At 40.8% G+C, this 14,466-nt stretch overlaps 1 protein-coding gene and 1 long non-coding RNA gene across 2 annotated transcripts in view; one reads left to right on the top strand and one right to left on the bottom strand.

Annotated features, from left to right (window-relative positions):
* LOC122558930 overlaps window positions 1-14,466 on the bottom strand; it is a 269,987-nt gene that overhangs the window by 208,641 nt on the left and 46,880 nt on the right. The gene's annotated exons all lie outside the window — the stretch shown is intronic.
* The window catches only part of omd (osteomodulin), a 35,793-nt gene that overhangs the window by 12,259 nt on the left and 9,068 nt on the right, over window positions 1-14,466 (top strand). The window contains exon 2 of the mRNA XM_043707888.1: window positions 8,163-9,097. Within this exon, the coding sequence (XP_043563823.1) occupies window positions 8,185-9,097 (913 nt within the window). The 5' untranslated portion in view covers window positions 8,163-8,184. The remainder of the gene's footprint in view (window positions 1-8,162; window positions 9,098-14,466) is intronic.

Genomic DNA, 14,466 nt, shown 5'->3' on the forward strand with positions numbered 1-14,466 from the left:
AGATGGAGAGGTCCAGGAAGGAGAGGGAGGTGTCAGAAATGGTCCAGGTAAATTTAAGGTCAGGGTGGAATGTGTTGGTGAAGTTGATGAATTGCTCAACCTCTTCGCGGGAGCACGAGGTGGCGCCAATGCAGTCATCAAAGTGTCCATATTACACAGGAGGAGATGATGCATATCTTAAAATGCATAAAGGTGGATAAATCCCCGAGACCTGATCAGGTATATTACAGAATTGCATTGGAAGCTATAGGAGAGATTACCGGGCCTCTTGCTGAGATAGTTGTATCATTGATAGCCACAGGTGAAGTACCAGAAGACTGGAGATTGACTAATGTGGTGCCAATAAATAAAGGTACTAAGGAAAAGCCAGGAAACTACAGTCCAGTCAGTCTGACATCAGTGATGGGAAAGTTGTTGGAGGGGATTCTGCGAGACAGGATCTGCATGTATTTGGAAAGGCAAGGACTGATTAGGGAGAGTCAACATGGCTTTGCGTGTGGGAAATACGGTCTCACTAACTTGACTGAAGAAGTGTCAAAGAAGATTGATGAAGGCAGAGCGATAGACATTGTCTACATGAACTTCAACAAGGTTTGACAAGGTTCCACATGGTAGATAGTTAGCAAGATTAGATTACATGGAATCCAGGGAGAGCTAGCCTTTTGGCTACAAAATTGATTGAGATGTAGGAGATGAGTGGGTGTTGGTGCAGGATTGCTTTTTGGACTGCAGACCTGTGACCAGCAGCGTGCTGCAAGGATTGGTGCTGGCTCCATTGCTTTTTGTCATTTATATAAATGATTTGAATGCGAATATAGGAGGTATAGTTGGTAACTTTGCAGATGACATTAAAATTGGTGGTGTAATTGATAGTGTAGAAGGTTCTCTCAAGAGTACAAATGGATCTCGATCAGATGGTCAATGAGCTGAGGAGTGAAGTTTAATTTAGCTAAATGTGAGGTGTTGCATTTTGGTAAGTCAAATCAGGGCAGGGCTTATACAGTTAATTGTAGAATCTTATAGAATGATAGACTCCCTACAGTGTGGAAGCAGGCATTTGATCCATCGAGTCCACATCGCCCCTCCAAAGTGCACCCCACTCACATCCACCCACCCAACCCTATAACTGTACCACTGCATTTGCCGTGGCTAATCCACTTCGCCTGCACATCCCTGGATACTATGCACAATTTAGCATGGCCAATCCACCTAACCTGCACATCACTGAACTGTGGGAGGAAATCCACACTGTTGTGCAAACTCCACACAGATAGTCGCCAGAGGGTGAAAGCGAACCTGGGTCCTTGGCACTGTGAGGTAACAGTGCTATTCACTGAGCCACCATGCCACCCATAAGAGTAGGGCCTCAAGGAATGAAGAAGGGCTCTGAAGAGCCCTGAAGAAGGGCTCATGCCCGAAACGTCGATTCTCCTGCTCCTTGGATGCTGCCTGACCTGCTGCGCCTTTCCAGCAACACATTTTCACCTCAAGGAGTGTTGCCAAACAAAGGGACTTAGCGGTACAGTTGCATAGCTCCTTGAAGGGGAGTCACAAGCAGACAGGGTGGTAAAGAAATAGTTTGGCACACTTGCCTTCATTGGTCAGTGCAGTGGTTTGGGATATCATGTTATGGCTGAACAGGACATTGGTGAGGCCACTTTTAGAATACTGTACTTAATTCTGGTCTCCCTGCTATAGGAAAATGTTGTTCAACTTGAAAGGGTTCAGAAAAGATTTACAAGCATGTTGGTGGGATTGAAGAGGTTGAACTATAGGGAGAGGCTGAAAAGGCTGAGGCATTTTTCCTTGGAGCGTTGGAGATTGAGGGATGACCTTATAGAAGTTTATAAAATCATGAGCTGTATGGATAAATGAATAGCCAAGGACTTTCCCAGGATGGAGGAGTTTTCTTAGTGGAAGGTATAGGTTTAAGGTGAGAGGGGAAAGATTTAAAAGAAACCTGACAAGCAACTTTTTCACGCAGAAGGTGCTGTGTGTATGGAACAAGCTGCCAGAGGAAGTGAAGGAGGAGGGTAGAATTACAATATTTAAAAGGCATCTGAATGGATACACAAAAATTAAGGGTTTAGAGTGATATGGGCCAAATGGTGGCAAAGGGGACTGGTTGGCATGGATGAGTTAGATCAAAGGGTTGTTTCTGTGCTGTATAACTTTATGACTCAATAAGAGAAGAAACACACTTCCTCATGATAGAATTACCCTGTTTCAGCTCATAAGCCAAACTGTCTGCCCATCAATTGCGAGCCAAAGGGAAACACACCCTTTGGTCCAACTCATCCATGCCAACCAAGTTTCCCAAACAAAACTAGCCCCATTTGCCTGCATTTGGCCTATATCCCTCTAAACTATCCTATTCATGTACCTAGCCAAATGTGTTTTAAATCTTGTAACTGTACCTGCATCTACCACTTCCTCTGGCAGTTCATTCCACATATGAACTGCCCTCTATATGTGCGCAGCTTGACTTTAAATATAATGCAGGACTTGTGAAATCTGCAAGGTCCTAGTAGTGGTGAGTGCCTCAACCTCACCGATAGCACAATTCCCTGTGAAAGGTGACACATCAGCTCAGTTGCCTAATTAGTTCTTCAGAGTTCTGTGGATTTGCTTGCTTTATCAAATCTGTCATGTAGGGTTGGCAGCATTCTAATCTTCCATTACAAAGAATGTCATTTTAAGTCAATTTTACTTCCAAGAGACATAGCTTGTCTCTCATAAAAGACATTCTGATGTCCTCTTCACTCCATTTCTATGTTTCTGATGTTTGCTTTTCAACAATAACTTTATCCAACTGCTTGTGAGGGATCTTACAATTAGATATGCGTGTAAACCAATGCCTGCCCCAGCATGTCAATGTAATCACCCAGTTGGTCACTATGCACCTGGCAAGAGCACACCTGCTAGATTGACAGCAAATTCAGAATCATGCCTGAAATATTGTGCAAAACAATTCATCACAAAATGCAAGTGTATTGCCATTATTCTTCTGTTTGTATTGCAGTGATATGTACTGCTCATTACCCAGTAGTTTCACAAGTTAGATTCTCAATTAACATAAGTGCCCAACAGCAGCTACGTAAATACTATTTCCAGTCAGCATGTTCCGAAGTTGTTATATTACACCAGTTTCCGTATGTATTATAAAATGAAAATTTGCCTTCACCAAAGTTCAACTTGCTTTATTGTAAAAGTATTCCAAGATAATTCACAGATGCATTATCAGATAAAATCTGATATCAAGCCACAAGAGATATTTGGGTAGATGACAAAAATAAACTTGATTAAAAAGGCAGGGTTTAAGGCGTGCATTAAAGGAAGACAGAGGTGCAAACGTTCCAGGAAAGAATTCTAGTACTTAGACGTTTAGTTAATTGAAGGCATGGCTATCAACAGTGGAGCAACTAAAAAAAATCAGATTTCTCAAGGACCCAGAATTAGAGAACCTTACATAGCCAAGTGGATAGTGGGGAAATTACAGATACATTCAGATTTTAAAACAAGGGTGAGAATGATAAAACTGAGGCAGTGCTGATCAAGAAATAATACTGGTTGAAAAATAAGCACAAGGATGAAGGGTCAACAGAAATTTAGATATAGCCAACAGTACGAAGCTTATGAAGATTTGCAATGGTTTAATCTGATCTTGGCTGCTTTTGAATAATCAAATCAAAGGTACCAAAGATAATATCAAGGGTTTTGGAAAATGACAAAAGCTTTGGTTTAGATTAGATTAGAAAAGAAACAGTTGTGCAAGGGCCTAACGAAGGATGACCTGCAAAATTCAAAACCTTTGATGATCAAAATGTTCTTGCTTGGCACCTGATTTACTTTTCAACAAATGCTTAATTCAGATGATTATATAAAAGACGTGGCAAAGAGACATGCCTAAAATTAGCTTATTTCCCCCTCTAATGTGTGTTTGAAACTGGTGAAACTATGAATAACCTTGGTGTTCTCTTCACTGTTCTTACAGCGTTGATGACTTATTTTGCAATATATATAGCACTCCTGTAACAAGTTGAGAAAGGGACTCCACCTTTAGCAGGATCCACTTTGAACACTATGTGAAAGTGAGGACTGCAGATGCTGGAGGTTAGAGTCAAGATTAGAGTGGTGCTGAAAAAGCACAGCAGGTCAGGCAGCATCTGAGGAGCAGGAAAATCGACATTTCCTGATGAAGGGCTCCTGCCCGAAACGTCGATTTTCCTGTTCCTCGGATGATGCCTGACCTGCTCTGCTTTTCCAGACCACTCTAATCTCTTCTTCTATAAATACAATGTCCTACGTTGACTCGAGAGAACACTTCTTATTGTTGACAATGATGTTTTTGGGTTGTCTGTTTGCTCACTGAGCTGGTGGGTTTTTTTGTCAGAAATTCTGTCACCATGCGAGATAATATCATCAGTGAGCCTCCGTTGAAGCATTTGTGTTCTGTCCCACTTGCTATTTGTGTGCCTTGGCTCGTTGTGGTGGGTGATATCATTTCTGGTTCTGTTTCTGAGAAGTTGATAAATGGGGTCCAAATGTATATGCTCGTAAATGGAGTTCCGGTTTGAATGCCAGGTGTGTAGAAATTCCGTGCGTGTCTTTGTTTGGCCTGTCCTAGGATGGATGCATTTTCCCAGTCGAACTGGTGTCCCTCTTCGTCTTTGTATCTGGATACTGGTGATAGTTGGTCATGACTTTTATTGGCTAGTTCATGCTCATGTATACTTGTGGCTAATTTCCTGCTGGCTTGTCCAATATAATGTTTGTTGTAATCCTTGCAGGGTATCTGTATATTGTATTTGTTCTGCTGGCTGTGGGTATGGGGTCCTTTAAATTCATCAGTAATTGTTTTAGTGTGGCAGTAGGTTCCTGGGTTACCATGATGCTCGGGGCCAGAGCAGTCTGGTGGTCATCTCTGAAAATGCCTTTGATGTATAGTAGGGTGACTAGAGTCTCCAGGCGTGTTGTGTCTTCCTGTTTTGGTCTGTTGTGCAGGAAACAGCAGACTGTGTTTATCGGGTAACCATTGTTCCTGAATACGTTTATATAGGTGCTTCTCTTCGGCTTCCCGTAGTTCCAGGATGCAACAGTGTGTTGTGGCTCATTTAAACAGTGTACTGATGCATGTCCCGTTGCAGGTGTTGGAATGGCTGCTTCTGTCGTTGAGTACCTGGTTTGTTGTATGGCTTTCCTATAATCGCTGGTCTGCAGTTCTCCATTGGCTTTTTGTTGTACCATGATGTCCAAGAAGGGGAGTTGGTTATGGTTCTCTTCCCTTTTGGTGAATTTTGTACCGGTGAGAATGTTGTTTATGTGTTCATGAGTTTCTTCTAGTTTGTCATAATTAATGATGACAAAGTTGTCATCCACATAGCGAACCCAAAGCTGAGGTTGGATTGTGGGAAGGGCTATTCGTTCTAACCTCTGTATAATTGCTCCTGCTATAAGTCCTGATATTGGTGATCCCACAGGCATCCTATTGATTTGTTTGTATATCTTGTTGTTGAAAGTGAAGAGGGTATGAGGCACAAGTCCAGTGGTTTGAGGATGCTGTCCTTGCCAATGGAGTTGGGACTGACAGGTGATTGTGTCTCTAGTTTGTCTAGCAGTGAGGCCAGTTTTTCTTTGGCTAGAGTGATATTTTCTCCAAAATCTCAATGATCTTTTTGTTTATGATGGATTATGTTAAGTGTCTAGTATTGGTTTGGATAGACAAAGAAATGCAGTGCAATAAGAAATCAATATTTTATGAAGATCCTGGAAGCAGAGAAAGGGCTGATCTAAGATACCTTCTACTAGTACTCATAACCCTGAAAACAAAACCAGCAATATCACTGATAACATTACTAAATCGTGGCATGACCGTAAGAAATAAAAAGCAGCTACTTAATTACCTTGATGCAACCTGAGTAATTTCAAACCTTAGAATTGTAAAACTTTTTGTTGAAGAGCAGATTCTGAAGAAGATTTTTAGTGCATTTAGTAACTATTCAACTTGCTGTCTTAATTTTTTTTCCATCAAATGTCATACTGATCAACTATTGCTGCATCTTTTGAGGGATCCCTGCAAATCAACAATACTTGAATGACTATGGCATTGATTGTAGCTGCATCAAAAGATCTGAATAGGTTTACCATCAACAGTGGATACTAATTCTTTTTTAGATCAGTCAGTCAGTCATTGCCAGAGTGTGCCATTTCTGCCACCTCCGGCGAGATACTATCACCAGACACGTACTATTCTTCTCTCTCTTGTCAGCCTTCTGCAATGACTATTTCTTCCCGGATCCTCTTATCCACTCTTCGTCCACTCCAAGCACCTCCCTACAACCCCATAGGCACCTTTCCATGCAACTGCAAAAGGTGTAAAATCTGCCCATTTACTTCCTTTCTCCTCACAATTTAAGGCTCCAAACACACCTTCCAGCGGAAGCAGTGATTTATCTGCATTTCATACAATGTAGCCAACTGTATTCACTGCTCACAATATGGTCTTCTCTACCTTGGAGAGACAAAGCACAGATGGGCAACTGTTTTTCAGAATGTTTACGTTCAGTCAACAAAAATGACCCTGAGTTTCCAGTTACCTGCCATTTCAACACATCATCGTGTTCCCTGGCCAACATCTGTCTCAGACTTACTACAATACTCCAGCGAAGTTCAGTGCAAGTTGGACAAACAACACCTCGTTTTCCACTTGGGAACTCAATAGCCTTCTGAATTCAATAATGGATTTTAGGGCCTGTGCACCTTCTCTCATGGCCTTACCCCAACTGCCAAAACCCAGGCCTTGTCATCACATGGGCTTCTACCACAAACAACCCACTGTCAGTCCTCATTAGCAGTTATTGATTCTCTCAGGCTGACCTGTGCGTTTTCCATTGACTGCCCAACTGTTTTATCTCTCTGTGGACTCCATCTCCACCTATCGTTTATTCCTCCCCTTCCCCCCACCTCTTCTTCAGCATATATATCAACCTTTTCCAAGCTACAATCAGTTCAGACCCAAAATGTTAACTCTGCTTCCTCTCCACAGATGCTGTCATATTTGCTGAGTTTTTCCAGCAATTTCTGATTTTATTGCCAGACTGTGTTGCTTAAATACCACAAGTTGAGAAAACCAATTCAGTGAATTTACTAACATGCTTGTAAGTATTTTGAAAAACCTGTTTGGGTATGTTATCGCTGGAGCAGGTGGGTCTCAAACCTGGAGCTTCTGGTATTGAAGCAGGGATACTACACTACAATGGAAGCATTCAACTGTCTGATCTGTGCAGCAAATTACAGGATTTAATGAATAGGCTTTTGCTATGACTTATGAACACTTAAAACATTGTCAAGTCAGCAATTAATTAAATATCTAATAGTGCTACAATGGAACTTGCATTGCTGGCTTGTTTTTCCTATAATTGGAAGTTAACTATATGTCTATTTTCTAACTTCATGGGATGCTGTGTGATTATGAATGACTTGGTCAGTTTAACTAGCATGTCATTATCATTTTCCTTTTTTTTTAAATCGGTGAAATCCAGATTCCAAATTGTCTTCTGAGAGAGCTGGTTTGGTAGGTGGGCACTCACAGAAGGTTGTGTGCGAAGCTTCCAGACAGTACAAACAATGCAGAATTCACCAGCTCAACAAACAGTTTTTTGGTTTCATATCTGACATTGAAAATTTGAAATTCAGTCCCTAAGATAATAATAAATTGAGAAAGTGGTTTTGAGACAGTGGTTTTTGCCACTTTTGAGACTGTGGTTTCTGCCACTCAAAGAGAGTGCCAGCTGTATGACATTAATCTAATAAGTGCCTGAAAACTATGAAGATTACAGTCATCAACACAGGAATGAACTAAGGGGTTTTAGCAACATTAAGGGGCAGACTATTCAGCCTTTAATTTTGAATAATCCTGCTGAAGTGTCAAATATTCACCTTTTACTGGGTAAAAGCAAAATGTGTTATGCATTTTACATGTGAGAGATACTACATCATTTGTCATAAAACATCTTCAAAGGAGGTTCTCAAAATTGTTCAAGAATTGTTCGCCATCATTTAACTTAAGGGGTACATAATTGCTTTTGCTCATTTTGTTATATCAACTGAATGTTCTCATTTGATTTATGGTTTATTTTCTCACATTCATTTTGTTTTATTAGAGACAAAACCATCACAATAAGAATGACCTTCATCACAGGGCTGCCAATATTAATACTTGTCTTCAGTGTAAACATTCATTGTCAAGAAAACTATGATGGTCCATTTGCTCCACCTCCACGACAACGACGTATTCGTACACCTATAGAGACTGATCTATATAGATTCTTTCCCAGAGAGTGTGCTCAAGAATGCAGATGCACACCATCATTTCCTTTGGCTATGTACTGTGACAATCGAAAACTCAAATATGTGCCCAATATCCCAGCACATGTGCGATACCTTTATCTTCAGATCAACGAAATTGAAAGTGTACCAGAAAATGCTTTTGTTAATGCAACATTGCTTCAAGAAATTAATCTTAGCCACAATAAATTGAAGTCTTCTAAGATACCCAAAGGTGTGTTTGGAAAGCTCCAAAATCTGATTGGCCTTAACCTGGAACACAACAAACTTGAAGAAGTTCCAGTTCCACTTCCTAAATCTCTTCAAAGACTTACTTTGGGTTTCAACAAGATTACTAAACTGCCTGCTGACAATTTTCGTACACTAATTAATGTAACAATGCTGGACCTGAGCAATAATAAACTTCCTGATGGCGCTGTCAAGGGAAATTATCTTGGAAAAATGAAGGGTCTCCTACAATTAAACTTGCACAGCAACAAGCTGAAATCCATGCCAGGAGATCTTCCATCTTCTCTGCTGCAACTTTCAGTTGAAAACAACTCAATATCATCTATCCCAGAAAATTACTTCAGAAAAACTCCAAACCTCATCTCATTAAGGATGACATACAATAAGCTGAAACAAGTCCCATACAGTGTGTTCAATCTCTCAAATTTATTGGAACTGAATCTAGGACACAACCAACTGTCTGAAACCTTCTACGTTTCAAGGCAACTAGAGCACCTGTACCTCAACAATAACAACTTTACAAGTATGGGAAATGTTACATTGCATTTTCAGTAATTAAAAGTCACAATTAACTTTTGAAAATCAGACAGATTTATTCTTAGTAAGTTGCTTGATAACATAGTGATTAAGATATTATCCTTAAATTGCTATGGCAGTGGTTGAAGTCAAAGTAAGGACTGGGATTCTGTCTTGTTTACCAGTTCTGTGCATTCATTCACAGCCACTTCTTACAAAGAATATGCGATAACTTCACTTCCCTTCAATTCAGGTGCAAACTCTCAATGTCAGACTGCATCCTATTTGCCTTCAATGTAGAATACTCCCAGTTCTGCCCTGTGTTCTTTATTGTGCTCACCTCCTGCCATGCACAGCAACCAGTCCCATACCACATCACAATCTTATGATGTTACCCTTCCTGCTGCTATGCTCTGAGCGCAGACCCCTTTTCTCATCCCAACTAAACATTCTGAATTGATGGGGATTGTTCACAACTGTGGCATTCTACCAATGGGTAATCCACTTGCTTGACAGCAAACGGCCTTTCAATCTTGCGGGCTGCTGCACAGAAATCAGTGTTTTAAAAACTGACAATGAGACTTGCCCACAAACTCAGCTGCATTTTAATAATCTGAGGACACTTGGAACAGTATGAAGCCATTCCCTCCCTGACACATCATATGTATTGTGATCATAATGTCTGATATGCAGTAAGGTGGTAAGTAGGATGAGCATAGGCCATTTGTTATCTCTAGCCTGCTCTGTTAATCAACAAAATCTTGGCTGATCTGACTGGCTTTAACACCTTTTCCCTGTCTGTACCCTATGACACTTGTCTCAAGGAACAAAAAGAAAACAAAGAACAGTACAGCACACGAACAGGTCCTTCCATCCACCAAGACTGTGCCGATACATGGTGCCTTTCTAAAGTAAAAACCCTTTGCCTCAACACTGTCTGTATCCCTCTATTCCTTGACTATTCGTTTATCAGTCACAATGTCCTTTTTATCGTTGCTATTGTATCCGTCTCCACACATCATGTGCATTCCAGGAATTTACCACCACCTGAGTAAACAACAAGATTTTCACAGAAAGTCATGGAGTAATACAGCACGGAAACAGACCCTTCAGCCCAACTCCTCCATGCCAACTTGGTTTGATAAAGTCCCATTTACCTGTATTTGGCCCAGATCTGTCTAACCCTTTCCTATCAATGAATCTATCCAAATGTCTTTTAAATGTTGCAATTGTGCTCACCCCTACCACTTCCTCTGGCAGCTCGTTCCATACATGCACCACCTCTGTGTGAAAAGTGTGCCCCTCAGGTCGCTTCTAAATCTTTCTCCTCTCACCTTAAACCTATGCCCTTTCGTTTTGGACTCCCCTACCGTGGGAAAAGGACCTCTCACCACATCCATGCCCCTCATGATTTTATAAACCTCTATAAGGTCACCCTTAGTCTCCTATGCTCCAGGAAAAACATCCAAGCCCATCCAGCCTCTCCTTATAACTCTTGGTAACATCCTTGTAAATCGTTTTTGCACTCTTTCCAGTTTAATGATACCCTTTGCCTTAGGGCAGCACGGTGGCACAGTGGTTAGCACTGCTGCCTCACAGCGCCAGAGACCCGGGTTCAATTCCTGCCTCAGGCGACTGACTGTGTGGAGTTTGCACGTTCTCCCCGTGTCTGCGTGGGTTTCCTCCAGGTGCTCCGGTTTCCTTCCACAGTCCAAAAATGTGCAGGTCAGGTGAATTGGCCAAGCTAAATTGCCTGTAGTGTTAGGTAAGGGGTAAATGTAGGGGTATGGGTGGGTTGCGCTTCGGTGTGGACTTGTTGGGCCGAAGGGCCTGTTTCCACACTGTAATGTAATCTAATCTAATCTTCCTATAGCAGGGTGACCAAACTGTATGCACTACTCCAAATGTGGCCTCACCAATGTTTTGTGCAACCATAACATGACATCCCAACTCCTATAATCAATGCTCTGACAGATGAAGACAAGGGTACCAAATGCCTTATTCACCACTCTGTCTACCTGTGACGCCACTTTCAACTCCCTTAAACTTACCTCTTTTACCTTAGACCTTTGTGCCCTTGTAATTGACTTTCTACACTGGTAAAACAATTCTGACTACCCATTCTATTTGTGCCTCTCATCATTTTGTAACTTCTATCAGGTCGTCATTAACCTTTCAACATTTGTCCAATCTCTCCTCATTGCTAATACCATCCAAACTAGGCAACATACTGATAAACCATTCCTTTACCCTTGCCAGAGCCTCCACATCCTTCTGATACTGTAGCAACCAGAATTTTACACCATATTCCAAATGTGGCCTCATTCAAGTCCTATAAAGTTGCAACATGACTTGCCAATTTTTACACTCTGCCCTGAACAATGAAGGGAACTATGGTGCTGTATACCTAGATCCCTCTGTATGTTGAAGCTATTAAGGATTCAGCCATTTATTGTATACTTCCGTTCTGTATTAGATCTCCCAAAATACACCACCTCGCATTTGTCTAGATTAAGTTCAATCTGCCATTTCTCCACCGAGGTTTCTAGTATGTCTATATCCTGCTTTATCTATTGGTAAATCTCCTCACTATCTGCAACTCCCCCAATCTTTGTGTCATCCTCAAAGTTTTTAATCAGACCACCTAAAGTCACCACCAAATCATTTATATGTACTACAAATAACAGGGGTCTCAGCACTGATCCATATAGAATGTCACATGTCATAGATCTGCAATCTGAAAAGTACCTTTCCACTGCTACTCTCCATCCTCTATGACTAAGCTAGATCTGTGTTCATCTTACCACATCACCACAGAACCCATGTGACTTCATTTTTTGAAACAGCTTGCCACGCGGGACCTTGTCAAATGTCTTGCAAAAGTCCACTGAAGCAAGATCTATGGTCCTGTCCTTAACAATCAATTTTGACACATGCTCAAAAAACTCAATCAAGTTTGTGGGACACAACCTTCTCCAAACAAAGCCATGCTGTTTATCACTAATAAGTTCATATCTTTCCAAATATGAATAAATCCTAAGCCTAAGAATCTTAAGGTTCACCAGCCTGTAATTTCCTCGGTTATCCCTGTTGCCCTTCTTAAACAAAGGAACAACGTTGGCTATTCTCTAGTTCTCTGGGACCTCTCCTGTGACTAAAGAAACAAGAAATATTTTGTACAAGATCCCAACAATTTCTCACCTGACTCCCTCAGCACTCTAGAATAGTCCTATCAGGTCCTGGGATTTGTCTACCTAATGCTTTTCAAAACACCTGACACAACCTCCTTATTTATAAGGACATGTCTTAGAATATTAACATACCCTCTCTCAAGACACACTCTTCACCATGTTTTTTTCCCTTCTGAATACTGATGCAAAGTATTTCTTTAAGGACCTGACTCCCTTCTCTCTGGCTCCACGCATAAATTCTCTCCTTTGTCCTTGAGTGGACCCACCCTTTCCCTGGCAATCTCTTGCTCCTTATATATGTATGAAACACCTTGGGATTTTCCTTAATCCGGTTTGCTAGACAGTTCATGCCCTTTTTGGCCCTCCTAACTCCTTGTTTGAGTTCTTTCCTGCTGACTTTGTATTCTTTGAGAGCTTTGTTTGTCTTCATTTCCTAAGGCTTACATATGCCTCCTTTTTCTTTCTGACTAATCTCTCAATTTCTGTTGTCATCCAAGGTTGCTGAATCTTACCATCTATATCCTTCATTTTCACAGGAAATGCTCATCCTGAATTATAATAAACTTGCCTTTAACAGATTCCCACAGACCAAATGTGGATTTACTCGCGAAAAGCCTCCCCCAAGCTACAATCCCCAGTTCCTGCCGACTATGGTTGTAGTTAACCTTCCACCAATTTAATACTTTTAACCAAGGCCTACTCTTGTCCTGATCCATAACTAACTTAAAACTGACAGAATTATGGTCACTGATCCCAAAATGCTCCCCCACTGAAACTTCAATGACTTGGCCAGGCTTGTTCCCCAATCCCGGGTCTAGTACGACCTCTTCCCTAGTTGAGAGAAGGTGAGGACTGCTGATCCTGGAGACTCAGAGTCGAAAAATGTGGCGCTGGAAAAGCACAGCAGGTCAGGCAGCATCCAAGTAGAGAGAGAGTCAACATTTTGGTCATAATCCCTTCATCAGGAATCCTTTGCACTTTATCAGGCAAAGAAGCAGGCCTCCATGAGCTATCACAAGTCATTAATTATAAATAGTTGAGAGACTATAGTACTCATTGGGACACTTCACTATTTACAGAATGCCAACCTGAAAATTCTCTTAACTCTGTTTCCAGCTAATTAGCCAATCCCCTATCCATATTAATCTAACCAACTCAAACTCCAAGAACATGAACTCTTCTTCTATGGCAATCTTTTGTGTAACACCACATTAAATGTCTCTTGGAAGTCCAACTACACAACAACTAATGACTTTTCATCAATTTTTAAAGAACAGCAATAAAACTGTAAATCATGATCTCCATTTCACAAAAGCATGGTGACTCTGCTTGATTGCATTGATTTTCTAAAGGTCGTGTTATTATTGTACTTAATAATGAATTTTCTCAATGACAAATCATAACTGTCTTATAGTTTCCTGATCTGAATAGCGATGTTATACTAGCGAAGCCCTTATCTGCTGGGACTTTTCAGAATCTATAGACTTTTCAAAGATTCTGACCATCCTCCATCTCTGCAGCCAATTCCTTAAAGACTGTTTTAGTCAGCTTTTGGTCTCATTAGATTTCTTAGCACCCTTTCACTAGAGATCGAGATTGTTTAAAGTTACTTCCTCCCTTTTGTTCTCAGATTTTCTATAATCCTCCTCAGAATGCTATTTATGTCTTCTATTTTGAAGACCAACCTAAAATAGTTGACATTATTCCCCCAAAATTAATTACATTTCAATTTTTTATTAAGCCTGTGTCATAACAAAACACCAGATCTAAAATAGTCTACTCCTTGGTTGGTGTTACATTTTACTCTGAGAAACTGTTTCAAATATACTCAAAAGTTATCTTTCAAACTATTTTTGCCTAATTTGTACTTTCCTTACAAGGCCCCATTATTTCCTGATCTAGATTCTGTTCCATTGTATAGCTGCTGTCAAGGGACCTGGGAATAATTACCACCAGCGACTTCTTTACTTTGCAATTTCGCATCTCCATCTAAACTAACTCAGCATTTTGATATAACTCTGCACCAAGATCATTTCTAATTACAATACCAATCTCATCTTTTATGAACAAAGCAACTGGACCATCTTTATCCTTCTTTCCTCTTCCCATCTTTCAGAAATGTCAAATACTTTTGAATATACAGGACGAAGCCATGGTCTTTTTACAACCATTGCTCTGTGATGGT

The sequence above is a fragment of the Chiloscyllium plagiosum genome, chromosome 18 (assembly GCF_004010195.1).
Source record: "Chiloscyllium plagiosum isolate BGI_BamShark_2017 chromosome 18, ASM401019v2, whole genome shotgun sequence".
Classification (NCBI taxonomy): domain Eukaryota; kingdom Metazoa; phylum Chordata; class Chondrichthyes; order Orectolobiformes; family Hemiscylliidae; genus Chiloscyllium; species Chiloscyllium plagiosum.